The sequence below is a fragment of the Lemur catta genome, chromosome 7 (genome assembly GCF_020740605.2).
Source record: "Lemur catta isolate mLemCat1 chromosome 7, mLemCat1.pri, whole genome shotgun sequence".
Classification (NCBI taxonomy): domain Eukaryota; kingdom Metazoa; phylum Chordata; class Mammalia; order Primates; family Lemuridae; genus Lemur; species Lemur catta.
This window is the reverse complement of record NC_059134.1, coordinates 100,419,030-100,444,261: the sequence shown is the minus strand read 5'-3', so window position 1 is coordinate 100,444,261 and position 25,232 is coordinate 100,419,030. Positions and strand designations below refer to the sequence as shown.

At 58.3% G+C, this 25,232-nt stretch overlaps 2 protein-coding genes across 5 annotated transcripts; one reads left to right on the top strand and one right to left on the bottom strand.

The window, feature by feature from the left end:
- The first annotated feature begins 429 nt into the window (after nt 1-429).
- On the top strand, nt 430-12,102 carry SIPA1 (signal-induced proliferation-associated 1). 2 transcript variants are annotated; one of them, XM_045556004.1, is made up of 16 exons: nt 430-509; nt 2,900-3,676; nt 4,243-4,370; nt 4,458-4,634; nt 6,669-6,843; nt 7,595-7,698; nt 7,957-8,114; nt 8,192-8,801; nt 9,160-9,434; nt 10,414-10,632; nt 10,711-10,822; nt 10,907-11,015; nt 11,114-11,200; nt 11,290-11,344; nt 11,530-11,608; nt 11,699-12,102. In XM_045556004.1, exons 2-16 carry the CDS (start codon nt 3,004-3,006, stop codon nt 11,843-11,845), a joined length of 3,108 nt encoding a protein of 1,035 aa, XP_045411960.1. In that variant the 5' UTR covers nt 430-509; nt 2,900-3,003; the 3' UTR covers nt 11,846-12,102. The 2 variants fall into 2 exon arrangements, with proteins under 2 accessions (XP_045411960.1, XP_045411959.1); XM_045556003.1 differs by having other exon boundaries at nt 11,099-11,200.
- A 3,199-nt stretch (nt 12,103-15,301) lies between these two features.
- Nucleotides 15,302-24,372, bottom strand: RELA (RELA proto-oncogene, NF-kB subunit). Of its 3 annotated transcripts, XM_045556001.1 has the most exons (11): nt 24,087-24,372; nt 23,437-23,463; nt 23,191-23,342; nt 22,882-23,030; nt 21,987-22,078; nt 21,516-21,647; nt 20,614-20,718; nt 20,171-20,383; nt 18,061-18,141; nt 17,877-17,951; nt 15,302-16,723 (listed from the first exon to the last, which is right to left on the bottom strand). In XM_045556001.1, exons 1-11 carry the CDS (start codon nt 24,091-24,093, stop codon nt 16,101-16,103), a joined length of 1,656 nt encoding a protein of 551 aa, XP_045411957.1. In that variant the 5' UTR covers nt 24,094-24,372; the 3' UTR covers nt 15,302-16,100. The 3 variants fall into 3 exon arrangements, with proteins under 3 accessions (XP_045411957.1, XP_045411956.1, XP_045411958.1); XM_045556000.1 differs by having other exon boundaries at nt 22,882-23,342; nt 24,087-24,214; XM_045556002.1 differs by lacking the exon at nt 22,882-23,030 and having other exon boundaries at nt 24,087-24,211.
- Between the last annotated feature and the right edge of the window lie 860 nt (nt 24,373-25,232).

The window sequence follows — 25,232 nt, the reverse complement described above, 5'->3', positions numbered from 1 at the left end:
GGCTAAAGCCTTTATCTGAATCTCAATTGCTCCAAGCCATAAAGAGATGGTAACACCTAAGGTGTTTTATTAAGAATAAATGAAACGGCATGAGTAGAGCAATTACCCAGGTCCCGGTGCTAAGTGCTCAAAAAAATTATCGCACTCCTTGAGCACCTGCTGTGTGCCAGCTGGGAGCTGGACACCACTCCTCTAGCTCTCCAGGCTGGTCTGGAGGGTGGGTACACTTGTTCTCATTTCTCAGCGGAGGAAATGGGCCCAGACAGTATGGCAGTTGGAGGCTCGACCGCTCGCCGGGGCTGGGCATGCCTTGGGACTGCGTGCAGGATTGACCACCGCCAGGCCTGGAGTCCCCGCCCGCGGCGCTTCCCGCTGCAGCCGGCTCCCGGCCGGCCCCGCCCCCTCTGCCGCGGCCCCGCCCCCAGGCGGAGCCGGCGCCGGGAGCCGTAGCGGGAGAGCGGCAGCGGGACCCCAGCGCGGGAGGCGGCGGCCGGGCGGGAGCCCCAGAGGTACTGGTGGGAGCGGGGGACGGGAGACACCGCCGTCGGGCCGGTCAGGGGAGAAGGTGGCCTGGCCGTGGGCCCTGGTGGGGTGTGCATGTGTGTGTGTGGGGGGTTCCTTGCCACGTTCGCCGGCTGCACACTCCCAGCGTCCGGCCTCCAGCTCAGTCCCGAGTCAACTTGTCCAGTCCCCTGCCTCTGGCCACTCACCTATACTCCCTCCTCTACGGGACGGCCTAGCCGGGCCAGTGAGCTGAATGGATGCAGCGGCTGCTAGCTCCTCTTGGCGCCGCTGGCGACTGCCCCTGCTGCCAAGTGTGTGGGGGGCTCCCCCTATTCTGGGGCTCCCCTTCTCCCTGCCTGGCCTCCTCCCCAGCCTTTGCACACTGCCCCCCAGTCTCTGTCCTGGCCTGGGAGGAAACATCTGTCGCGCCCCCTGGCAGCAGAAATGGGGTCATGACCTCCAGATGTGCTGGGAAGTGGCCAGCGCCTCCTCCTGGGGCAGCCAGGCCTTCCGGATCTGTGGGGGTGGGGCAGGCCTCCTCCCCCCAACCCCCCCTCAGTGACACAGGCCTCAAGGAATGTCCCGGCCTCAATGGACCCTGTGTGAAGCTGCCGGGTGGGGAGCAGAGCCCAAGAACATCCTCCACAGCAGGGCCAGAGCCCGGCACTGGGCCAGAGCAAGAAGCAGCCCATGAGCTGGGAGTGCGCACATCAACAGAGCTTACCCACAGCGTGCAGAGCTTATCCTACTTGGAGCTGGGCCTGCATAGACCCCTCCCTCATGCCCTCTCACCTCCCCCCACACACACCATAGCTTAGGCTCAAGCATGCATGTGCCCAGAGCTTGGCACATGCGGCCAGGGCCTGCATCCACTATGCACATATATGACTAGCTACACTTGCCTCACTCTCCTTTCAACCTCCTAAGGGTCTTTGGAGGGGACAGAAGTAGTTAACCCCATTTCAGAGATGAGAAAACAGAGGCTCAAGGTCAGCATCAGAGCTTATCCTAGGAGAAACCAAGGCAGGAGGCACCTGGAGCTGGGGAGGCCTACACTTGCTTGGTTCTGGAGGCCCCAGCCAAGGGGTACATGGAGCCCAGCTCCATGTGATGCCACTGGATGACACACAGAGACCCAGCATCACATGCCTGTACCCCAGTGGAGGGTGCCCAGGTCCCTGTCCTGGCTGCCTGCTCCATCCAGGGCTTACTGGGACAAGCCTTACCCTCAAGTTCTCACCCCACCTTTGGCACCTGTGTCTTGCCTCGTCACATTTCCGCACTGAGCAGGTCCCTGGGGCCTTGGGTGTCTCAGTCTTACATCCTGTGAGACCTTGAGCCTCAGCCCAACCCCCACCCATCTCACACCACGCAGACAGGAGTGGGCAGGTGCAGCTCTGTTTAGGCCCTGGAGACTGGCAGACCCAGGTGAGATCCTAGCTCTGACATAGAATTGCTTCAGGCAAGAGCATCTCACTTTGACCTTCTGTCACATGGGGTTCAGACTAGCCTGTCCACATCAGTGAGACGAAGTAGGCGGAGGTCCCCAGGGGTCCCACTTCCAGCAAGGGGGCCGGGTCAGCATGACTCCCTGTCTTTCCCCAGGCATGGGCATAGTAGCTGCAAGAGGGTGGGCCTGGGCCTGTCCTTGAGGTCAGGATGACTTGGGTCCCATGACTGAGCTGGTGTGACCCCAGCACCTTTGTCAGGATGTGGAGGCTGGGGAGGGAACTGAGCCCAGCGTTGGGGCCACTTCCTGTACAGAAGGAAGTCCTCTTGCCATTCCTGCTGCCTTGCTGCTGCCCCCGGAAACCCCTGTGTCCTTGAGGTATTGAGGCTGGGAAGGCTAGGGCATTGAGACCAGGCCTCTGGGTGCTTAGCTCCCCAGGGACTCTGGAGGAAGTGGGAGGGGCAGGGAGGAAGGTCTCTGGGGACAGGACGTCCTCCCTTTGTCAAGCAGGCAGGACCCAGACACCAGTGGTCCCATGGGTTTCCCGTCCCAGCCGAAACAAGTTGTCTGTCCAGTTGGGCCAGTCCTTTGTGGGACCCTTACTCTGAGCCTGGGTCAAAGTCAAGATGTGTGGATGGGAACAAGGGGACCTGGCAGCCCCAGGGCTGCCCAGGCTCTAGGGGACCTGGCAGCCCCAGGGCTGCCCAGGCTCTAGGGCCCCTGGGGCAAGGTCCAATAGCACAGCCCCCGGTTCTGCCCAGCTAAGCCCTAGAGGGGGCTGGAAACCTCAGCCCTAGGCAGACGAGGAAGTGGCCAGGAAAGCGGAAGCAGCTTTGATGGTCTTGGAGGGGGCCGGAAGCCAACCCAGTTGGTGGAGGACCGGGTTGGGGGCTGGGGTTCCTGTTTTCTCCCCAGGTCCCTCTGAGCAGCCCCCTCCTCTTTCAGGGCAGGAACTGCTGCCGCAGCCTCTGCCTGCCGGCTGGGCACTAAACACCTGTGCCTGCCAATGCAGCCCGGGCCCTGGAGAGTCAGGCCCGCAGAGCACGCCCATGTGGGCCGGTGGTGTGGGGAGCCCTCGGCGGGGCATGGCCCCTGCGCCCACGGATGACCTCTTCGCCCGCAAGCTGCGCCAGCCAGCACGGCCCCCACTGACACCACACACCTTTGAGCAGAGGCCAGCCCGGAGCCCGCTCCTGCGCAGCGGCAGCGATGCAGGCGAAGCCAGACCCCCCACGCCAGCCAGCCCCCGTGCCCGCGCCCACAGCCATGAGGAGGCTGGCCGGCCTGCTGCAGCTTCCAACCGGCTCTTCACTGACCCGCTGGCACTGCTGGGGCTGCCAGCAGAGGAACCGGAGCCTGCCTTCCCGCCAGTGCTTGAGCCCCGATGGTTTGCCCACTATGACGTGCAGAGCCTGCTCTTTGATTGGGCTCCAAGGCCACGGGGGACGGGGGGCCACACTGAGGCCAGCTCTGGGATCTTGGCTTCAGCTGAGGACCAGGCCACCAGCTCGGACCTGCTGCTTGGGGCGCCTGGCTTTGTGTGTGAGCTTGGGGGTGAGGGTGAGCTAGGCCTGGGTGGACCAGTGTCCCCACCTGTGCCCCCCATGCTGCCCAATGCGGCCGTGTCCATCCTGGAGGAGCCACAGAACCGAACCTCGGCCTACAGCCTGGAGCACGCAGACCTGGGTGCTGGCTACTACCGCAAGTACTTCTACGGCAAAGGTGAGGGGAAGGCAGAGGTCCCAGGGAGGGGCAGAAGTCCCTGTCACTGCAATGCACACAGTAGGAAGTCCCTGGCCATAAGAAGGATCAGGAGCTGAACTGAGGTCCTTCTGGACCCACCTATAGCCACCTCCTTAAGGCCAGCCCTGGCCTTTCACCCTCAGCCAGGGCGCACCCCTCTGTCTCCATCTGGTTCATCCTCACAGCACTCCAGGCTTGGGGAGAGTCCCTGTCTACATTCCTGTGAGATGAAGACTCAGGCCTGAAAACCTTGAACCTGGGAACCATGTTCTCACCATTCCTGCCAAGACAGGGTTCCAGGACAGGGAAGAGGGAATATGGGCATGGTGGGCGGGGCCAGGACAGGATTTAGGCCCAGGAGCAGGTCACTGAGTCTAGGTCTGGGACAAGGTGTGATGTGGGCGGGGCTACAGAGGGGCGGGACTTAGCCTGGGCCCTATACTCTGGTGGTAAGCTGGAGCTTGGAGCCGGACTTAGTGATGGGCATGGTTCAGCCAGAGCGGGCTGCCTGGGTGGGACGAATCATTCACAGTACGGCCCCCTAGAACACCAGAACTTCTTCGGGCTGGACGAGGTGCTCGGCCCAGTGGCAGTGAGCCTGCGGCGGGAGGAGAAGGAGGGCAGCGGAGGGGCCGCCCTGCACAGCTACCGAGTCATCGTGCGGACCACACAGGTGGGCTGGGGTCATGGAATCAGGCCGTGGGTTGCCTCCCCCACACCCTGTATGGATCCTGAGCACCCCTACATCTCCCCTCCCCAGCTCCGGACCCTTCGAGGTACCATCTCAGAGGATGTGCTGCCACCAGGGCCCCCACGAGGCCTGTCACCAAGGAAGCTTCTGGAGCACGTGGCACCGCGGCTGAGCCCAACTTGTCTGCGGCTGGGTTCAGCTTCACCCAAGGTGCCTCGCACACTGCTCACACTGGACGAGCAAGTGGTGAGTGGCCGGGGAGCCCCCAGCATTACAGCTAGACCCAGTCTGAACCCAGGGTGCCCAGCTCCCAATCCCCCGGCCCTGACCCTGATCCTGGGCTGGGCAGTGACCCCAGTAGAGCTAGCTTTTCAGACACAAGGCATCGAAAGTCATCTAGAGCCTTGCTTCTCCAAGTCAGGGCTATAGACCAGCAGCATCCACATCATCTGGGAGCTTGTTAGAAATGCAGATTCTGAAGCCCCGCCCCAGCCCTACTGAACCACAGTCTGCTTTGTAAAAAGATCCCGAGGTGATGCATATGTACTTTACAGCCCTAGAAGTCCCGGTTTGACTGACCCCACCACTCCTGCAGTCCCCTCAGCATTCTTGGCCAATGTGCCTTGCAGCCTCTGCTTGGTCTCCTCTCAACTTGTAGTGCTCACTCCTTCCCGGAGCTGCCCATTCCACTCTGGGACATTAGGCCAGTTGGAAGTCATTCCCTGTGCTGAAAGCTGCCCACTGGCTGAGTCTCCTCCCCTGTGTCATTCAACCCATCAGTCATTCAACAAACATTTCCTCACCCCTTTTTGGTGCCAGGCCCCAGACTGGATGCTGGGGACAGGTCCAGACCAGGTGCTCTCCTTGAGTAGCTCACAGCTGGGTGGGGGAGGGAGACCCACAGAATTGTTGAAATACAGAACAACGGAAGGGGAGTGTCGAGGGCTCAAAGGCAGTGCTGATGGCTCTTCCTAGGCCAGGGTTTCCCAGCACGGAGGAAACACAAGAGCTCAAGCCTGGGTTTTCTGGGCAGAAGTAACAATTTGTGTGAAGGTTTAGAGGCTGAAGGTGTGTCACATTTGTACCATTCAGTGTGGCTGGAGTAGGGCTTGGCAGGGAGGGGATGGGGAGAAACTTGCATTTGTTCTTGTGGGCACTGGGGAGCTGTGGAAGGATTCAAAGCACACCTGAGAGGTACAGTAGCCCTCTGGACCAGACTAGAGGAGGAGGGGGCCAGGTGGAAGGCTCTTGCAGTTGTCCAGGCTAGACATCGTGGTGACAGTGGTGGAGGTGAAGAGGAGGTGTTAGTCCGGGGTCAGAGTGGGTGGCCCCTGTGGCTGACCGAAGGGTGTGGAGTGTTGAGCTGCCCTAATTGCCTGGCTGCTGGGAGTGGTATTTTTGTGGAGGAGGAGCAGGGTAGGGGAGTCACAGCAAAGAGGTGAGGTGCCAGGTGCCAGACAAGGACATCCAGGAAGCTGGAGAAATGGCTCTGGAGTGTGGGAGGGGGTCTGGGCTGGAGGCGGAGATGGAGGTGCTCTCCGATGATGGAGGTGGCTGCTGCAGCCACTGGGGGGGAGGAGCTGCAATCAAGTGGGTAGAGAAGAGGCCCAGGCCTGGGGGCCCAGGCAAGGTGAGGTTCCAGTTGTCCCCAGTGCCAACTGTGGCCAAGAGGGGGCCACATCTCTGGGCGGCAGGGGGCTGGGAGGAATGAAATTGAAGTGGGGACTGAGGGTGGACAAGCTTAGCTATGAAGAAGGGAGGTGAGAGCTGGAGGGGAGCCCCGGGCTGTTTGAATGGGGTCAGAGCACCTTGAGCTGTGCATGGTTATCCGCAGACGGAAAGGAACTGGGAGCAGAGAGGGCACAGAAACAGGACAGAGGGGGCAGAGGTGGCACATGGCTCAAGGCCTCCAGAGGCTGGGGTGCGGGCGCCTTGGATTCAAGGGTGGAGAGGACAGTCCGGCCTTGAGATAAGGAAGATGACAATGTGAACATTTATTGGGAGTGTACTGTGTGCAGGGTCCTTTCTGTGAATTATCTCCTCTGTTGTCACGTGAGAACCACTCCCTCCCATCCCTTCTCACCTGGGACCTCCTCTCCCCACCTCCTGAGCACTAGGAGCAGGACAGACTATACCCACTTGACAGGCAGGGGCACAAGTGGCCACACACACAGGCAGCCCAGCCTCCAGGCCAGTGTCCTGTCTATTCCCTGTGACATAGTGGGGGTAGGGCTGGTGGGGGGACTGAGGCCTATGCCTTCTTTCCACCCCCTCTTCCAGCTGAGCTTCCAGCGCAAGGTGGGCATCCTGTACTGCCGGGCGGGCCAGGGCTCAGAGGAGGAGATGTACAACAACCAGGAGGCAGGACCAGCCTTCACGCAGTTCCTCACCTTGCTGGGCGACGTGGTGCGGCTCAAAGGCTTTGAGAGTTACCGGGCCCAGCTGGACACCAAAAGTGAGGCCCAGGGGCCTGGAGGGGCAGGGCAGACCCAGGCTGAGGGCAAACTTCTTTGGTCAGAACTAACTTCCTTGTCACTCCTTTGTCCATATTGTCCTGGGGCTGGGGGTGGGGACTGGAGAGTTCTTTGGGTAAGCTAAGGACTTGAGTCAGGGCTGCAAGGGCCAAGCTATGGGCTGAGAGGAGGGGCTGGGACTGTCTCCAAGGCTTGAGCACCCTATGGCCTGAGCTGGGGCCAAGGTGGTTTGGGGACACCACTCCTCCACAGAACACGTTCCAGCTACCCAGACTCAGTGCAGGTGAGGGGCAGACGAGGGTGTCCCTGCCTCCCTGGTTGGAAGGATCCCAGGGCCCCAGGGAGGTGTTTTACTGAGCATCTCCTGTCTGCTTCCCACTCTCCAAGCATGCCATACACTTGTGCCTGGGCCATCATCTGTCCTTTTCTGGGATACCCGTCCCCTGCCTCCATCTGAGACCACTTTTCCATTTCTGTCTTCATTCTATTTCAGCACCCCAATCCTGATGCCCCTGCACCCCAGCACGGGGCTGGAGCCTGTGTGGGGAGGGAAAGGGACAGCCAAGGCCGAGGTCCCTGGACCTCATGGCCTGGGCATTGGCCGGTGGCATGAGAGGTTGGCCACCTGCTGGTTGGGGCAGAGCAGGCTCCTGAGTGCAGGCAGGAATGGCAGGTTCAAGCCACCCAGATTCCTCTTGCTTTCCCTCTGTGTCCCCAACTCCTTGGCCACAGCGGATTCCACGGGCACACACTCCCTCTACACCACATACCAGGACCACGAGATCATGTTCCACGTGTCCACGATGCTGCCTTACACCCCTAACAACCAGCAGCAGGTGAGTGTGGGGAGAGGAAGGGGGTGCGGCTTCCTGGGAATCTTGGAGGGTGCTGTGTGGGTGGCAATATTTGAGCCTTAGTTGGCCTGAGCTGTTGACCCCAATAACCCTCTGCTCTGATGGTCCCTTCACAAACACCCCAGGCCTTCACCTGGGCAAGCGGGGAGCTATTGGTGCCTTGGCTTTGCCCTGCCGGAATAAGGATGGGCTTGGCGGGGCACATGGCCTCCCCCCAAGATCCCACCATCTAACCCCCAGCTCCTGCGGAAGCGCCACATTGGCAACGACATTGTGACCATCGTGTTCCAGGAGCCTGGCAGCAAACCCTTCTGCCCCACCACCATCCGCTCGCATTTCCAGCACGTGTTTCTAGTGGTGCGGGCACACGCTCCCTGCACTCCATATACCTCTTACAGGTGGGCCCCCGGCTGGTCCCAGGTCTCCCGTGGGCACCGCGTCCTGGTGCCCCTCACTACCGCATCCCTCCCCGCAGGGTGGCCGTGAGCCGCACCCAGGACACCCCGGCCTTTGGGCCAGCTCTGCCCCCTGGCGGAGGCCCCTTCGCGGCCAACGCCGACTTCCGAGCTTTCCTGTTGGCCAAGGCGCTCAATGGCGAGCAGGCGGCGGGCCACGCACGCCAGTTCCACGCCATGGCCACGCGCACACGCCAGCAGTACCTGCAGGACCTGGCCACCAACGAGGTGACCACTACGTCGCTGGACTCCGTTTCGCGCTTCGGCCTGCCCTCCCTGGGCGGGAGGCGCCGGGCGGCTCCTCGGGGCCCGGGCGCCGAGCTGCAGGCGGCGGGCGCGCTGGTGTGGGGCGTGCGCGCAGCGCCCGGGGCGCGAGTCGCAGCCGGGGTTGAGGCGGGCGACCCCTACGGCGCCGAGGTGCCCTGCCTACTGGGCATCTCGGCCGAGGCTTTTGTGCTGGTGGCGCCGCGCGACGGCCGCGTAGTGTTCAACTGTGCCTGTCGCGACGTGCTGGCCTGGACCTTCTCCGAGGAGCAGCTCGACCTGTACCACGGCCGCGGAGAGGCGATCACGCTGCGGTTCGATGGGCCTCCGGGCCAGCCGGTGGGCGAGGTGGTGGCGCGCCTGCAGGTGAGCCTGAGGGGGGAACGGAGGCCTGGGAGTGGGCGCGGGATGCCTGGGCACTCGACTCCCGGAGCCCTGTGCCAGTCGAGTGGAGCCTGCTTTGGAACCCCTCTCTCCTGTCGCCTCTCCTGCCACTCTCCTGCGAAAAGGAAAGGCGAGGGAGCAAAGCCAGACTGGGAGCTGGGCTAAGCGGGCACTGGCGGCCCTCGGGGAAGCCAATTCTGGTCTCAGAGCCTCAGGCCCACATGTGCTGGGTGGGTTGCCAGCGCTCCCCTGGCGGCTATGGAAAGTTCGGGGCGGCGGGGTACTGAGTCCGGGGGGCGCTGCTGGGGCGGCCCCGCCCACGCCCCGCTCCGCCCCGCAGCTGGTGAGCCGCGGCTGCGAGACTCGCGAGCTGGCGCTTCCCCGCGACGGCCAAGGTCGCCTGGGCTTCGAGGTGGACGCCGAGGGCTTCGTCACGCACGTGGAGCGCTTCACGTTCGCCGAGACGACGGGGCTGCGGCCCGGGGCACGCCTGCTGCGCGTGTGCGGCCAGACGCTGCCCAGCCTGGGCCCCGAGGCCGCAGCCCACCTGCTGCGCTCGGCGCCCAAGGTCTGCGTCACCGTCCTGCCCCCAGACGAGAGCGGCCGGCCCCGCAGGTCAGCGTGCCAGGGACGCGGGAGGACTGGGCAGCTGGCTACCATCCAGCCCGTGTCGCTAGGAGTTTTCTTTCTCTCCAGAATCCCATGTGGATGTCTTTCCTTCTGCAGAGAATCTCACCTCTCGATCTCTGAACTGCACTTTCCTCACATGTCTAATGGAACCAATTAAGCACGTTGTTTTCAGTGCTCAAAAGATCAAATAGCAACCCCCATTATCTTTTTTTTAGCATTAGCTCCCCCATACACACACACACACACACACACACACACACACACACACACACACACACACACACACACACACACACACACACACACACACACGATGGATTCCTCACTGTGCTAAGCCAGGTACAAACAAACTTGTTCTGTAAAGGGCCAGACAGTAAATATTTTAGGTTTTCTGGGCCATCTGGTCTCTGCCACAGCTACTCTGTCCTTGTAGGTAAACGAGTAAGTGTGGCTAAAGCTTTACTAAGTGTTCTGGTAAAACTTCATTTATGGACACTGAAATTTGGATTTTATATGACTTTCACGGGTCATGAAATATGTTGATTTCTTTCAACTAGTTAAAATGTAAAAGCCATTCTTAGCTCACAGGAGTACAGAAACAGGTACATCTGCTTAAAAAAGAAAAGGGTTGGACTTGGCTCCAGGCAGTAGTTTTTGGATGTCAAGCTGTTTATCTGTTGTTTGAACTCTCACTGCATGCTATGGGGTCGGGACTTTATCTCCATTTCACAGATGGAGAAACTGATGTCCAGAGTGATTTGCTCAGGATACACAGGGGCAGCGCTGGAATTTGAACCATGGTTTGGAAAAATGGCCAGTAACCAGGCAGACATTTTTCACTGTTGTCCAGGCATTTGAGGAGCTCTCCTCCTGGAAGTGCCTGGGTAGCAGCTGGAGGTGGGGCTGGTGATGCAGGACTCCAGGGAGTGTGGAGTCCTGACTGCCTCTGCCCCTCCCCCACCAGGAGCTTTTCCGAGCTGTACAGGCTGTCTCTGCAGGAGCCCAGCCGGCGAGGGGCCCCAGAGCCAGTGGAGGAGGAAGCCCCCAGAGTGGTCCTGCTGCCTGTCACAAAGCAGCTGCTGCACCTGTGCCTGCAGGATGATGGTGGCCTGCCAGGGCCTCGGGATCTGGCTGAGGAGCGGACTGAGTTCCTGCACAGCCAGAACTCACCCTCACCCCGCAGGTGCATGCTCTTGGCCTTCCCTCCCCTCCAGGCCTCTGTAACAGTAACTTCCGGTTCTGAGCCCCCTGCTCTCCCCAGCTCCCTGTCAGATGAGGCCCCAGTCCTGCCCAACACCACCCCAGACCTCCTCCTGGCCACCACAGCCAAGTCGTCAACACCCAGTGCTGACAGGGAGACACCCCCCACCCAGGTGAGCAGAAATAAGGCTCTGGAGTCCAATGGCACAGTGGTGACAATGGGTGTCACTGAATCCACATCTACTTCTGTCCCCCAGGATGGGCCCAGCAGCCTCAGTGGTTCTGAGGACAAGGGCGACCCAGCCCCAGAACTGAGGGCCTCCTTTCTGCCACGAACCTTGTCTCTGCGGAACTCCATCAGTAAGAGTGAGTCTGGAGTAGGAGGGTCTAGGAGGAGAGTAGGGGATGCTCCTGAGTCCCCCGGCTGAGCCCACTCCTCATGCCCGCAGTCATGTCGGAGGCAGCCAGCGAGACCCTGGAGGACGAGTGGCAGTCCATTTCAGAGATCGCCACCACTTGCAACACCATTCTGGAGTCGCTGTCCCGGGAGGGTGAGGCTACCAGGGCACTGGGGGTGGGAGCCGAGATGGTGCTCTTTCTCCCTTTCTGACCTACCTGTGTGGTCCCTCTATCCCCATAGGACAGCCCATCCCAGAGAGTGGAGACCCCAAAGGAACTCCAAAGTCTGATGCTGAGTAAGCCCCTGTCCCATGCCCATGTGACCCCACCTTCCTGCCTGTGCCCTGGAGTCATGCTCTGCTTCCACACACGCATCAGTCTGAGGAGACAGGGTGGGCCCCTCTCATTAGGCAGGGCTGGGGGCTGGCCATGGTGCTGCCCCTGCCTTGGTCCTGCTGAGTCCTGACCCCTGTGTCCTCAGGCCAGAGCCTGGAAGCCTGTCGGAGAAGGTCTCTCACTTGGAGTCCATGCTCAGGAAGCTACAGGAGGACCTGCAGAAGGTGAGGGGTGGGCTGGGGTTGTGGGGAGTCACGGGGCTGCCCCTGGAAAGGGGTCGGCTGCTCTGATGCCTTCCTCCCTGCCTGCCCCAGGAGAAGGCAGACAAGGCAGCCCTGGAGGAGGAGGTACGGAGCCTGAGGCACAACAATCGGCGGCTACAGGCCGAATCGGAGAGCGCAGCCACCCGCCTGCTCCTGGCCTCCAAGCAGCTGGGCTCACCCACCACTGACCTGGCCTGAGCCACCCTGTCCAGCCTCAGCCTGGCTGTGGGCCTGCTTGGAACCTCCTGGGCCCTTAGGGCTCCAGGGTCATCCTGGGCCCTCAGCCCTCCTCAGGAACTCTCTCCCTGCGCAAAGGCGCATCTTAGCACTGCCCCCCACTCCCCAACCCGTTATTTGGTGGTGGAAGCTGCTCCCACCCTGTCCCTGTTTGTAAATATTCTTTGGAGAAAAAGAGATTTCAGGGAGTAAAGAAGCCACTGCTATTTGTATCTGTACATGTGTTCAAGACATGATGGGGAAGGGGTTTTGCCCCCAGAGGCCGCAGCCAAGCTCCCTGGACCAGTTAGGGCAGGCCCTGGGGCCACTGGCTTAGGGTTGAGCTGGCACTCACTGAGGGGGTCTCTGAGGCTAGGCCACCCCTTGGCTTCTCTCCCACAAACATTTATTTGGTTCTGTTGGGAAGCAGGTGGCCAAACCTCATACCTACCCAGCTAGTTCTTTAAGCCCCAGAACCAAACCTAAGGGGCTGAGATCTGGGGCAGAGGAACAGAGTAGACTGCAGGGCAAGGGAGGGAGGAGCCTGGTGGTCAAAGAGAGCCTGGCCATGCCTCACATGGCCTCCCCCCCCACCCCCCGGCCCCTGTGCAAGCCTTGCTCTCCTCTCTGTAGTCACTGAGCCCCCAAGCCTGGTACTCCCTCAACCACCTGGCCACATGCTACAGGGCCTGATCCCAGAGGAAGCAGCTCCTCTGCCTCAGTTGCCTGGGGGTGTTCCATGTCCCACAAGAAATGGGCCCTTGACTCCTCTCTGCTCACCAGCCTGCCACCCGCTCTGTTCCTCACGAGGCTGAGCCTTTCCCATGAATGGCATCATCAGCTCCAAACTTGGACTTGATCTAAACTCTGTTTTCTGGACCAGAGGCCCAGACAGAACACTGACTTGCCCAACATCACATGCCTATGCCAGCCCCTTCCCCAAGCTGGTTGAAGTTCACTGCTGAGACCTAGGCCCTGGATCTGTTCACTTAGGTGCTGGCAGGATGAGCTAGGCTCTGAGAAACAGAGCATCTGGGGATCAGGAAGACTTCCTGGGGAAGGTAAAATGAGGCCTGTGTTTTGAAGGTTAAGTAGAAGTTCACCAGGCAGAGATATTGAAGGTATCTGGCAGGAACAGTCTGGGGCCTACTGGACAGGAGTCAGGACACATGCAGGACCCCAGGGTCTAAGAAGCTGGAATTGGATCAGAAGGGGTTGTGAAGGGTACAGTAGGGATCCTGGATTAGCAATTCCCAACAGTGTGCCAGTTTTTTCTGGTTGTGGACTATAGTGAGCAGCCCTCATGGACAGTGCAGAAGGCTGTGGTCACTCTCTGAGGGTGTGTCTGCAGAGAACTGGGATCTGGTCATGTGGCTGATAGATGTTTAAAGGAAGAGTGATGGGGTGAGATCTGAGTGTCAGAGCTCTTTGGCTGCTGGGATGCCAGAGAGGAGGCTGCAGCAGCAGTCCGGTAGGAGGTAGTGGTGACAATGGGGGGAACTGGGCAGATTTTCCAGGACTTCATGAGGAATTGGATGCAAACTGCTAGGGGAGAAAAGGTGGCATCCACAGTAGTGGCCAGGTTTCTGGCTGGAACCCCTGGAGGGAGGGTGGCAAGGCATGGCTGACACAGGGGAAAGTGGGGCCAGACTGGACATGGTTGAGGTCATTTGGAACCGGGTGAATGTGGGAGGCCTGAGGGATGTCAGAGTGATGTTCAGGGGCTGGCGCGCAGGGACGAGAGGTCTGGGCTGGAGACAGGATTTAGAACTTGGTGAGCTACGAGCATGATGAGATCACTCAGGGAGTGTGAGAAAGACCATGAGAGGTCTGGAGGTCACTGTGGGGCCTGACTGGGAAAGACAAGAAGAGGGAGGCGCAGCCTGGACTGGAGGACCTGGACTCACTGTGACTCCGCGCAGCTCCGCCACCCGCTCCCTAGGCCTTAGAAGGCTTCTCACCCGGCGCGGCCCCGCCCCGAGCCCGCCTCCCGGGCGCTCTCCGGCAGGTTTGCGGGGTCCTGACCCGGCCACCACCGCCTCGGGCTCCGCCTCTCGCTCCGCAGATCTGCTGAGCTTGGCTCACTCTTGCTTAAGTCCCCGCCCCTGACACCGCCTGCCCCCGAGTAGAGGTAGGAGCGCGAGCTCGACTTTCTAGATGCCTTCCGCTTCCCCAACGTTCCGCTGTCCCCCGGCAGCTTCTCTCGTGGGCACCGTCCGTCGCAGTTTGCTCCCGGGGACTACTGTGTTCCCAGGAGAGCCGCTAACTTTTGGAGCGCTGCCCACGAATGATAACCCTTTGCCCCTGCCGTCACTGTCCCGCAACAGTGCGAAGCCCGGAACTTAGACGTCGTAGGCCTCAGCACAGGGATTTTTCCCGAAGCGCGTTACCTGGTTTCTCCATCTCTGAACGCTATCTGTGCGCATGCGCGCCCAAGAGGGCAGGCCCACCTCCTCCCCCCATGCGGCCTATGCTTTTCGCTGCTGCGCGTGCGCTTGGCAAAGCCGGAAGTACGTCCAGCTGTAGCCCTGTGGGTTGTGTCCTCGCCTTTTTTTAGGCTTCCTGAGGCTGTGGGTTAACATTTCACCGGGCCTCCCAGAAGAGGGTATGAAAGCATAGGTGGCGCAGGGGTAGACCTTTACCTGGCATCACTCCTTCCCCAACAGAGGCAAACACTCCCACGGCCACCCAAGGGATGAAGTCCAAAATTCTTAGCCCACACTTTTTTTTTTTTTGAGACAGAGTCTCGCTCTGTTGTCTGGGCTAGAGTGCCATGGCGTCAGCCTAGCTCACAGCAACCTCAAACTCCTGGGCTCAAGCGATCCTCCTGCCTCAGCCTCCCGAGTAGCTGGGATTACAGGCATGCGCCACCATACCCGGCTAATTTTTTCTATATATTTTTAGTTGTTCAGCTAATTTCTTTCTATTTTTAGTAGGGGGGGGGTTCACTCTTGCTTGGGCTGGTCTCGAACTCCTGAGCTCAAATGATCCACCCGCCTCGGCCTCCCAGAGTGCTAGGATTACAGGCGTGAGCCACCACACCCAACCAGCCCACACTTCTTGAATCGTTCACAGCCTGACCCCATTAAATTTAACATCGTCTCTCTTACCCCACTCAACTCCAAACACTGGTTAACCCGCTCTGCGAGATCCACCCTCTATTGATCTAAGACCTTGAACTAATGGGGCCTCTGGGAAGACTGTCCCAAAACTGCTCCATCCCCACAGCCAGTGGGCTCTCAATGCACTGGGACAGCCCCCTCACACGCTCCACAGCTGCCTGTTTTCATCCACCAGACTGTAACTAAGGGTTTCTCAGACTGCAAGCTTCCAGGTGACAGTGTGCATGCATATTCATCCAACTATCACTGATGTTGGGCCTGACATGACCAGCAAAGTGTGTGCTCATCGTTTGCCGAAAGAAGGCAAATCTCTAGGCAGCTTGGCAACAAATTTATTCAATCAGAGTAGAAAGAGCAAGAGTCCAAGTACTTTGATTCTTCCATGAAAACTGCCTCCTGACTGGAGAGCTGCCAGCCTGCCCTCCCCCACTCAAAACAACTCACCGTACTATTAAGGCACTTGAGAAAGGAGGAGCAGGGAAGTCTCAGACCTAACCCCCCCTGGATCCCAGAGAGAGCCAGCACTACCCCACCAGTTCCCTTCAGACACAGTTTGAGCAAAGAAAGCTGGCAGAGACTTCTGCAGGGCAGGAAGGCTAGCCCCTCAAATGCTGGTGTTGGGCACAGGGACAATGCTAGTGCCATAGAGGGGCTGGTAACAGGGGCATTATTTCAGATAAAGGTGTAACAAATCCATCATGTGAGCAAGACACTTGATAATAAGGCTTTGTGGCCTCAAAAGCCATAGCTCCAGCCTGCTCCTCTCTCTAGGAGAGTACTAGAAGCCAGAGGATGGGGATGGAGGCCCCCAGAGTTTCTGTAGAGAGAAGGGAGCTGAACATCAGCATAGGGGAAGAAAGAGATTGAATCCTCCCAGCTCCCCCCTTTCTAGAGAAGTTAATGCTTCTGCTTAAGCACCTCCAAAAAGAGAGATACAGAGACTGCCAATAAAAGAATAAAATGCAACCCCCACTAAGGAAGACAAAAACTTCTTTGGAAGACCAAAGAAGTTGGGGGCAGCTGGAACACCGCCCCCCTCCAAGAATCTGTAAGTGCTTTGGGAGGGCTTCAATCCCCTGCCAACCAGTGCTCTGGGCAAGGCAGGCATCACCCCCTTAGGAGCTGATCTGACTCAGAAGGGCTGAGAAGTCCATGTCCGCAATGGAGGAGAAGTCTTCATCCCCTGATAGAAGGCCGTTGGGGATCCCTGAGGCCCCCAGAGGGTTGGGAGCTGGGTCGGGGGGCCTCTGGGACCCTGTTACCAGGCGAGTTATAGACTCAGGGTATTCCATCAGCATGGGCTCAGCTGTGTGGGGGGCCATAGAAACACCCTGGTTCAGCAGCTGCTGAAACTCAGAGTTGTCGACGGATGCCAGGTCCGTGAACACAGCTGGGTCTGTGCTGTTGCCAAGCAAGGCCCCCAGGTCTTCATCAGCATCAAACTGCAGCTGCAGCAGGGCCTCCGTCAGTGTTCCTTCCCCACCCTGGGTGGGCTTGGGGGCAGGGGGGGCCACAGCCTGAAGAGGGCCTGGGGCTAGGACTGGGACAGGGGCTGGGGCCTGAGCCAGAGCTGAGGCCATGGCTGAGGTAGGGGCTGGGGCCTGGGCCAGGACTTGGGTAGGGGCTGGTGCTAAGGCTGGGGCCTGGCTTGGGATCTGCCCAGAAGGAAATACCATGGGGGAAAACTCATCAAAGTTGATGGTGCTGAGGGATGACGTGAAAGGATAGGGCTGGGGGGCTGGAGGAGAGAACAGAGAGGCAAGGGTCAGAGCAAGCCCCAGAGAGCCACCCCGTCCTCTGTAGCCCAGCCCCTCTCCATAATGCTTAGGACCAACCCCTCCCTGTGGAGTCCCTGTCATCACCCTAGCTCCTTCCTCTTACCCAGCTTATAGGGTCCACTTCTAGCCATACCTTCTCTTTTGAGCCCTCCCTGAGTACTCAAGCCCACAAAGCTCTTATCCCTGACCTCTTAAATCTCTCCCAGCCTTTTAGAGGAAGGGACACTTTCAGAGACTAGCTGATCTCCTCATTTTCCAGCTGAAAAACCAAGCCTTGAGAGACAATGAGCCTTCAGAGCACCAAGTTAGTAGGAGCTTTAAGTGGGCACTTTGTCACTCTTTTTTTTTTTTTTTTTTTTTAAGAGACAGGGTTTTGCTGTTGCCCAGGCTGGAGTGCAGTGATGCAATCACATATCTCACTGCAGGCTTGAACTCCCGGGCTCAAGCCACCCTCTTGCCTTCGCCTCCAAAGTAGCTGGGACTACAGGTGTGCACTACCGCTCCTGGCTAATTTTTTAATTTTTTGTAGAGACAGGGTCTTACTGTGTTGTCCAGGCTGGTCTCAAACTCCTGGCCTCAAGCCATCCTCCTGCCTCAATCTCCCAAAGTGCTGGGATTACAGGAATAAGCCACCACATCCAGCTTGTCACTCTTTTTTGAGCCACATACCAGCACATACATCTTGCTACTTTAGAGGTGTTTTTTTTCCTTTTGTTCCCCTAATTCAACTGAGAGTTGAGGGCAGAGATTCTGTACTTTTAACTTCTGTATCCCAAGGTATCCAATATGGGGTTTAACTGGCATAATGGTTCTTAGACTTCAGCAAGCATTAGTATCCTAGGAATTTGCTGGTTCCTGGGCCATACTTCCAAAGCCTCTGATTCAATAGGTCTGTCATGGGGCCCAGGAACCTGCACCTCTCTGTGCTCCTCAGATAACTCTGACGGAGGTGACCAGGCCCCACCCCCTGAGAAACACAGGCCCAACAGACAGCAGGCTTCAGACACCTGCTGCTGAGGCCAATTCCTCTGCTCATCTCCCTCCCAGGAGGTGTCTCAACCACAGGCTGAACAGATGTGAACCTGTTCTAGCAGGACAAAAGGAGATCCTTACCTGGCTTGGGGACAGAAGCTGTGCTGCGGGAAGGCACAGCAATGCGCCGGGGTGGAGGCCTGGGGTCGGTGGGTCCTGCAGAGCAAGGGCTGGGTCAGTTCTCAGCTCCTGGGGTGTGCCTCCCCAGGGTATCCCCTCCCCACCCACTGCCTTTCTCGCTGGCTCTCCCGACTCCCCATCTCACCACTAAAAGGACTCTTCTTCATGATGCTCTTGAAGGTCTCATATGTCCTTTTGCGTTTCTCCTCAATCCGGTGACGGTCATCTGGCAAAGTAATGGGGAGAAGTGGGACTTGCTCTCCTCAGCTGGGGCCCCAACACTCTCAAAGGCCCCTCAGGAGGAAGGTGAGGAGCTGGGCTTTCCCAAGACCCATGTCCCAACCTTCCCAAGAAATGAGAAGAGCTATGTGACACTGTTTGACCCTCAACAGTTCGAAGAATCCCACAGCTTTCTGAGAAGGCCTCTGTTGGCTGAATCTGCCCCTCTAAGGCCACATGGGTGATGACAAGCAAAGGGGCTGTGCTCTGGGGAACAGGAGCCCTCACAGGGGCCCTAGCCTTCGGCTCATCTCCAGCCTTGATCCAGGCCTGGCAGTAATCTCTGCACTCTGGGCCAGCTGAGGCACAACAGGCTTGATTAAGACTTCAGCAAACTTTCATTCTTATCTCTAATGGTTTGATACTTCAGTCATAGCTTTCAGAACTGTCTAACTACTGCAGTACCTCAGTAACTCTGAAGCACCTTACCTCCATCAGTCCAAAGCCAACCTCATGCTCTGTCCTCAGAAACCTGGTTCTTTCCCCTCCTGTGTTCCCTGACCATCTGTCTGCCCTATCACCAGAGCTAGAAACCTTGGAATCATCCCCAACATCTTCCTTTCTCTAATCCCCTGCCACTGACACATATTTATCACGCGCCTACTATGCATCAGCCTCCCTCCTGGCTGCTGGGGATATGGCCGTGAGCACACAAGGTGCCTGCTCCCCAGAAGTTGACATCCTAGTGAAAAGAGGGATGCGACAAAACCACATACACATACAAGAAAATCTCAAGAAGTGACAGGAGCTCCGAGGAAGATAAACAAGGTGATGTAACAATACCACAAGTGAGGTCAGGGAGTGGAGTCTAATTTAGAGGTGGTCAGGGAAAGACTGGTGTGAGCCAGTCATGAGAAGACCTGGGGGCCAGGCATCCCAAAGGACTGAGCTTCGTATGTGTCAGGTGCAAAAAAGCCATGGTCCTGACAGGTAACCACGCAGGACAGCAGTAGGAGATGTGATCTTCTCATTTTGCCATTCCTTGTGCAAGGTTCACGCCAAATCTTCTCTTCCTGGACTACTGCAACATCTTCCAGAATGGCCTCCCTGCTCTGAGTCTCTCCCTCTTTGATCCTCTACACACGGCCACCAGAGTGAACTTCCAGATCTGTTCATGGCACTGCTCTGCTTAGAAACCTTCGGTGGCTTCCCACTGCCTTCAGATGAAACCCTGGATGAAGGCCTTGAGCCTAACAAGGCCCTCCTCTGTCTGGGCCTGCTAACAGCCCAACATCAGCTCCCACCACTCAGATGCCCCCGAACAGGCCGTGCATTCGCCAACACCTTGCCCTTCCAGGTGCTGGACCACCTGCCTGGAGAACTTCTGTCTCTTTCTCCAAGTTAAATGCCACCTCCTCCACACAGCCGTCTCCAGCTCTCTGCCTCTGTGCTCCCATGGCACGCTACACACAGCTCCATTTCACATGTCACTCTGTGACCTGAGGATCTGTTTTGCATGTTTGTCTTTCTCATGTGCCTGAGCTTCTGAAGAGCAGGGAATGTCTTATTCATCTTTGTAATTCCCAACATCTAGCACATGCCCTGGTCCTAAGTGGGCACTTAAAGTCTTGGTCAAAATGTGGCTGGGCTGTATGACAATGACAACAGGGACACACAGCATGGCAACAGGACCCAGGAGCCAAGGGCTTGGGTTCAAATGCTGACTCTGTCACTCACTAGCTATGTGAGCTCAGGTAAGTCAGATGCTATTTCCTATCTCAACAGGCTAATGAGAAATTAAAATCAGGGAATTCACTGAAATGCCTGGATCAAGGGCAGATGTGTGGCATGAGCTCAATAAGTCTTGGCTGTCATTACTAGTAAATGAAACAAGAAATGGATTCCAATTACTGTGTGAATCCCAAGTTCTGACTCTAGGTTTTGGCCCTCCCTCAACTACAGCCCCAGACATCCAGCCCTGGCCTCTCACTGGGTGGAGCCCAGCAGCCCTGCTGCTACCTTCCCCGGCTGTGTACCTGTGTCTGGCAGGTACTGGAATTCCATGGGCTCGCTGAGCTCCCTATCGGAAGGCCGCCGCAGCTGCATAGAGACACGCACGGGAGCCTGCAGGCTGGGGTCTGCGTAGGGAGGGGTCCGGAACACAATGGCCACTTGTCGGTGTACATCAGCTTGTGAAAAGGAGCCTCGGGCCTCCCAGCCTGGTCCCGTGAAATACACCTCAATGTCCTCTGCAGGAGATGGGGTAGCAGTGTGGGTCAGCATGTCTAACCTCCCCAGAGCCTCCCCCCACCAACTTCTGATGCTTGTCTCCTGAGATACGTCACCCTGCTGCCCACCTGAAGCCTCTGAGGCACTGGGGGTAGTGTCTGAAGCCAGTTATCTGACATTTACCATCTCTGCTCAGTGTTACCCTTTACCTCTTGCTCCAGACAGTCCAGCCCTGCCTCCTGGTGTGTACCTTTCTGCACCTTGTCACACAGCAGGAAAATCTCATCCCCACCAAGGCAGCTCCCGGAGTTTCGGTTCACACGGCAGATCTTGAGCTCAGCAGTATTGGGGGCGCCTGGGGTATAAGAATAAGAAAAGAAGATCCCTGGGGTGGCCTGCAGGAGATGCAACATCCTTGCCTACCCTAGAGTCAAGGTTGCCCAGAGCTTGCCTCCCACATCTTTGCAGCCAAAGTCAGACCATTCCATTAACCAACTATTTACCTACTATGTGGTAAACACTATTCCAAGTAAGAATACAACCACGCACAAAAGCTAAACATCTCCGCCCTCATGCACCTTTTGGTCCAGTGGGAAGCAATCTTTTCACACCTTTTCTTTCTCCACCTGACTCAAGCAATCTTCAAGGCCCAGTTCATATCCACCTTGGCAATGAGCGCTTCTCTCCTAACCTCTGGTTTATCCTGGATTCCTGTCCTTGGGACTCCAGAGCCCTTTTATTTTCATTCTTCCTACTGGTTGGTTAATTAATGACTGTAGTTGATCAGTGTCGGCCCAACTCATCTGTGAGCTTCCATGACTGAATTATTACTCTCTAACGTTATCTTGTTCCCGGGACTTCATTTCCTAGAGTCATTAGCACAGTTGTGAGCTCACCACTCTCTCATCACATGATACTGAAAATGAAAGTTTCCCCTCAGATTCCCTGCCAGGCTGGAAGCTACACCTCTAGGGCAGCTCTGGGTCTTCTCTGCCCTGCCTTCCCTGCCAGCACAGAGCTGGGCACAGGAGACAAATACGCTAGATGATTGAATGAAGTGTGAGCTCCTGTCGCAGGCCACACCCACCTCAATCCCCTTGTTCCTACCCAGGCCCACCCCTCACCCCTTATTGCGGCTCCCTGACCACTCACGGTTGTCAAAGATGGGATGAGAGAGGACAGGTGGCAGGCGGAGAGGCCTGCCTGATGGATCCCGCACTGTCACCTGGAAGCAGAGCCGCACAGCGTTCAGGTCATAGTCCCCACGCTGCTCTTCTATGGGAACTGCCAGGAAAATAGATGGTCAGGAGAGCAGGGGTGGAAGGGTAGAAATCTGGGGTTTTGGGGTGCAGAGAGCTCTGAGGTGTGAGGGTTCTTTGTGGGTATGTGAAATGGAAGTTCTAGAGAAGGAGAAAGACAAGGTTCAAAACCCATCACTGACTCTACTGTGAACCTGAATGTCATATCCCCTCTCCAGGCCTCAGTTTCCCAATGGCAAAAGATCCCATGTGTACTGTGAGTCTTGGCCAATGAGGGAGACATGCAGAGAAGGCAGGCTGGGGGAGATGACAGAGGGTATGGGTGCTGTAGGCAGGTTCAGGTCTTTGCCTCTGCAGCCCTCACCTTGGAAGGGGTTGTTGTTGGTCTGGATGCGCTGACTGATGGCCTGTTCCAGGTCCCGCTTCTTCACACACTGGATACCCAGGTTCTGGAAACTGAGGCACCCCCAAGCATTTGTCCCGCTGTCTCCAGCAGAGCCTGGACCCTCCTGCCTTGCCCAGTCTGCCCCTTCTTCGTCTATCCACCTCAGCTGACAAGCCCCTGCACACCCCAGCCCCTGCCAGCCTCCTTGCTGGCTCCCTACACTCAGCCACAGGGACTTCTTTTCCATTCTCCAAACACATAAGCCCATTCCCATTTCAAGGTCTTTGCACTTGTTCATGCCACTCAGAATGTTCTCTCTGTGCTCCTCTGCTCTTTCTCACCACTCAAATCTTAGCTAGAGAGGCCTCCCTGACCTCCCAGTCCTAAGTGATGAGACCAGTTCCCCTGCCTCTCTCAGCGCAGGTTATCCTTCCAACCTGTTGTCCTACTTTATTCTCAACACTGAAATTATTACTCTCTGACAGTGCCTTGTTTATTTATTTGTACATTTATTTATGGCCTGTCTCTGTCAACCGGAATGTCAGCTCCAGGGGAGACTTTTGGTTCAATGGCTTTCTTTCTCATATGGGAGATGTGACATTCAGGCACTTGCCCTTCCAGTCATGGGGACCAGGGGTTCAGGGGTGACTAGGGACTCATCCCTATCCCATGGAGCTCACATCTGCTAGAGAGAGTGGACACACAAATAGATAATTTCACGACAAAGGAAGTCTGCTTGCAGAGCTGGGGACAGAGCAAGGAGGGAGGAATTCTCCCTATGTCCAGAAAAGAGTAACACTGTAGTAGCTACTCGACTGCCCTGCCTCCTGTCCCCCCACCTCACCCTCCATGCCCTGGCCTGCTCGGAGCTCACCTGTGGATGCAGCGGTCGGGGCAGAGCTCAGCCTCATAGAAGCCATCCCGGCAATCTTTCCCCACAAGCTCATGGGGATGAGGCCGGTGAGGGGGGTCCTTGGTGACCAGGGAGATGCGAACTGTCCCTGGTCCCGTGTAGCCATTGATCTGTCCAAAGTACAGAGAGCACTCTGGAGGCCCAGGAATTCTAAACCTGACTCCCAGACACAGAGGGCATGGTGGCCTAGAGGCAAGCCTGCTGGGGTTCCACAATGCCTTCCCTCTATACCCCATGCCCCCCACCCCATCACCGGAAGCAGGTGCTGACCTTGATGGTGGGGTGGGTCTTGGTGGTATCCGTGCTTCTCTCGCCTGGGATACTGCCCGCTGAGCGGCCCTCGCACTTGTAGCGGAAGCGCATGCCCCGCTGCTTGGGCTGCTCGATGATCTCCACATAGGGGCCAGAAGCCTGGGCTGGCTCTGCAGGGAGACAGGGCCGCCCCATCAGGCAGCTGCCCCCATAGCCCCTAACCCTGGGGAGCCCCCTCCCAACCACAGAGGAAGGCCCACTTACCTGATGGGAAGATGAGGGGGAACAGGTCTGAAAGAGGAGGGAGACAAGGGTCAGCACAAGCCCACTCCCCAGTCTCACCAGGGAGAACCTGCTCCCCATCCATGGAGAGGTGATGGAGCCAGGCTCCCTCCGAGGGAAACTGAGGTAGGACCTCCCTAGAACCTGTGGTGAAACTAAGGGGGGCGGGTTAAGGAGCCAGAAGCACCTGCTTCCTACGGGAAAACTGGAAGGAGTCCTTTCTCTACTGAGGGAAACTGAGTCAGGGCCTGTTCTCCTTTCATAAGGAAAACTGAGGAAGGGCACGCTCCACGCCCCCCCATCCTGAGAGGAAACTGAGTCAGATACATTCTCCCCTAACAAGGAAACTAAGTCAGAACTGCCCCCATAGACCGTGGGGGAAAACTGAGTCAAGGCTCACCCCTCACTCCCACCCAGGGAGAATAATGAGTCAAAGCCCCCCTCCACCCATAGGGGAAACTGAGTCAGACCCCTCGCCGCCTGCCCCGCCCCGCGCCGCGCCACCATCAGGCCGGCCGCTCCCTGCGCAGCGCCCGTCGGCGCAGCAAGGGGCGGAGGGCGGTGTGGCCGCTCCCGCCACAGCCCCGGCAGCCCCGGCTCAGACACCCCGCGGGGTCAGAGGGCGCCCTCACCGTCCATGGCCGGGGTCCCGGGGGCGGGGCCGGGGTCGCAGCTGGGCCCGCGGCGTGCGCTACAGACGAGCCATTCGCCAGAGGCGGAAATGCGCCGCGCGCGCCCGCCGCCGCGTCACTGCCCGGAATCCGGCCGCGCCTGCGCGTTGCGCCACCCCCGCCCCGCGCAGGGGCCAGGAGCGAGTGCGGGCTGCGCCGGAGAAGAAGAGGCCGCGCGCGCCGCCGCTGCCGGGGGCCGGGAACGAGTGCGCGCGCAGACGGAGATGGCGAGGCCGTCCGCCGGGAGGCTGCTCCCGGGGCTGCCGGGGCTGGCGCTGCGGGCGACTCGGCTCGCTCTCGGTCCCGGCCCCGCCTGGAGGGCGGGCCCGCCGATTACTCACTATGTTTTTAGGGGATTTCGGGGCTCCCTCCCGCCCATCGGCGGAGTTTGGTGATGTCACCCTGGGCTCCGTCTGGAGCAAAGCCAGGGCCGCTAGCCTGCAACCGCCCGCCCTGCGCAGGGAAAGGCCCGGATCTGCTGCGCCCGCAAAGGCTGGGTGGCTGAGCTTCACACAGGTTTCCTAATCGCTAACGGTGCCTTTTGGTGGTTGCTGCTTAATTCCCTATCCACCCCAGTGTAGATGCAGCTGGGGGAAAGGGGAGCGACCAGACCTCCCACCAGTGCTTGGATCGAGGAGCTTTGCGGATCTTGCTGCACCGATGGGACGACCAAGGCCCACGGCCTCGTCTGCTCCCGCCGGCGAGCTGACCGAGGGCTCATCACTTGTCGCGCTAAAGCGCCCGCTTAAGATGCAGCCAAACTGCTGGGCCTCGGCGGCAATGGGTGTAGGGGGCGCCTGGGGTTAAACCTCAGAGCCTCGTCTACGCAGCCTGGCCCTTGTGTCTCAGAAGGTCCGGGACCCCCAGGGGCTACTTGAACCTGCAGGGTCATTTCCCGTTCCTCCACCCCTCCACGTCTTCCCAGGGCCTCCCGCTCAGGCCCAGCCTCGGAAAGCCGAAGCATTTCCACTAATTAACTGTCGTGTGACCCCACAGTGCGGGTATCGCCCCTAAGGCCAAGCCCAAGGCGAGTCTGTGTGGGTTGGGTGTGGGGACTGGGGCTGGAGCACCCCCACCCCAGGCCGCCTCGTCTTCCCTGAATGAGGA

Excerpts from the sequence above, each read along its gene's own strand:
- SIPA1 (XM_045556003.1), top strand. The coding sequence starts at position 3,004 with ATGTGGGCCGGTGGTGTGGGGAGCCCTCGGCGGGGCATGGCCCCTGCG. Across the intron at positions 6,844-7,594 it reads GGCCCAGCTGGACACCAAAA|CGGATTCCACGGGCACACAC; the intron begins GTGAGGCCCAGG and ends CCTTGGCCACAG. Across the intron at positions 11,016-11,098 it reads GCGGAACTCCATCAGTAAGA|TCATGTCGGAGGCAGCCAGC; the intron begins GTGAGTCTGGAG and ends TCATGCCCGCAG.
- RELA (XM_045556000.1), bottom strand. The coding sequence starts at position 23,318 with ATGTGGAGATCATCGAGCAGCCCAAGCAGCGGGGCATGCGCTTCCGCT. Across the intron at positions 22,079-22,881 it reads CCCGACCGCTGCATCCACAG|TTTCCAGAACCTGGGTATCC; the intron begins GTGAGCTCCGAG and ends GGGGTGCCTCAG. Across the intron at positions 20,384-20,613 it reads GTGTGACAAGGTGCAGAAAG|AGGACATTGAGGTGTATTTC; the intron begins GTACACACCAGG and ends CATCTCCTGCAG.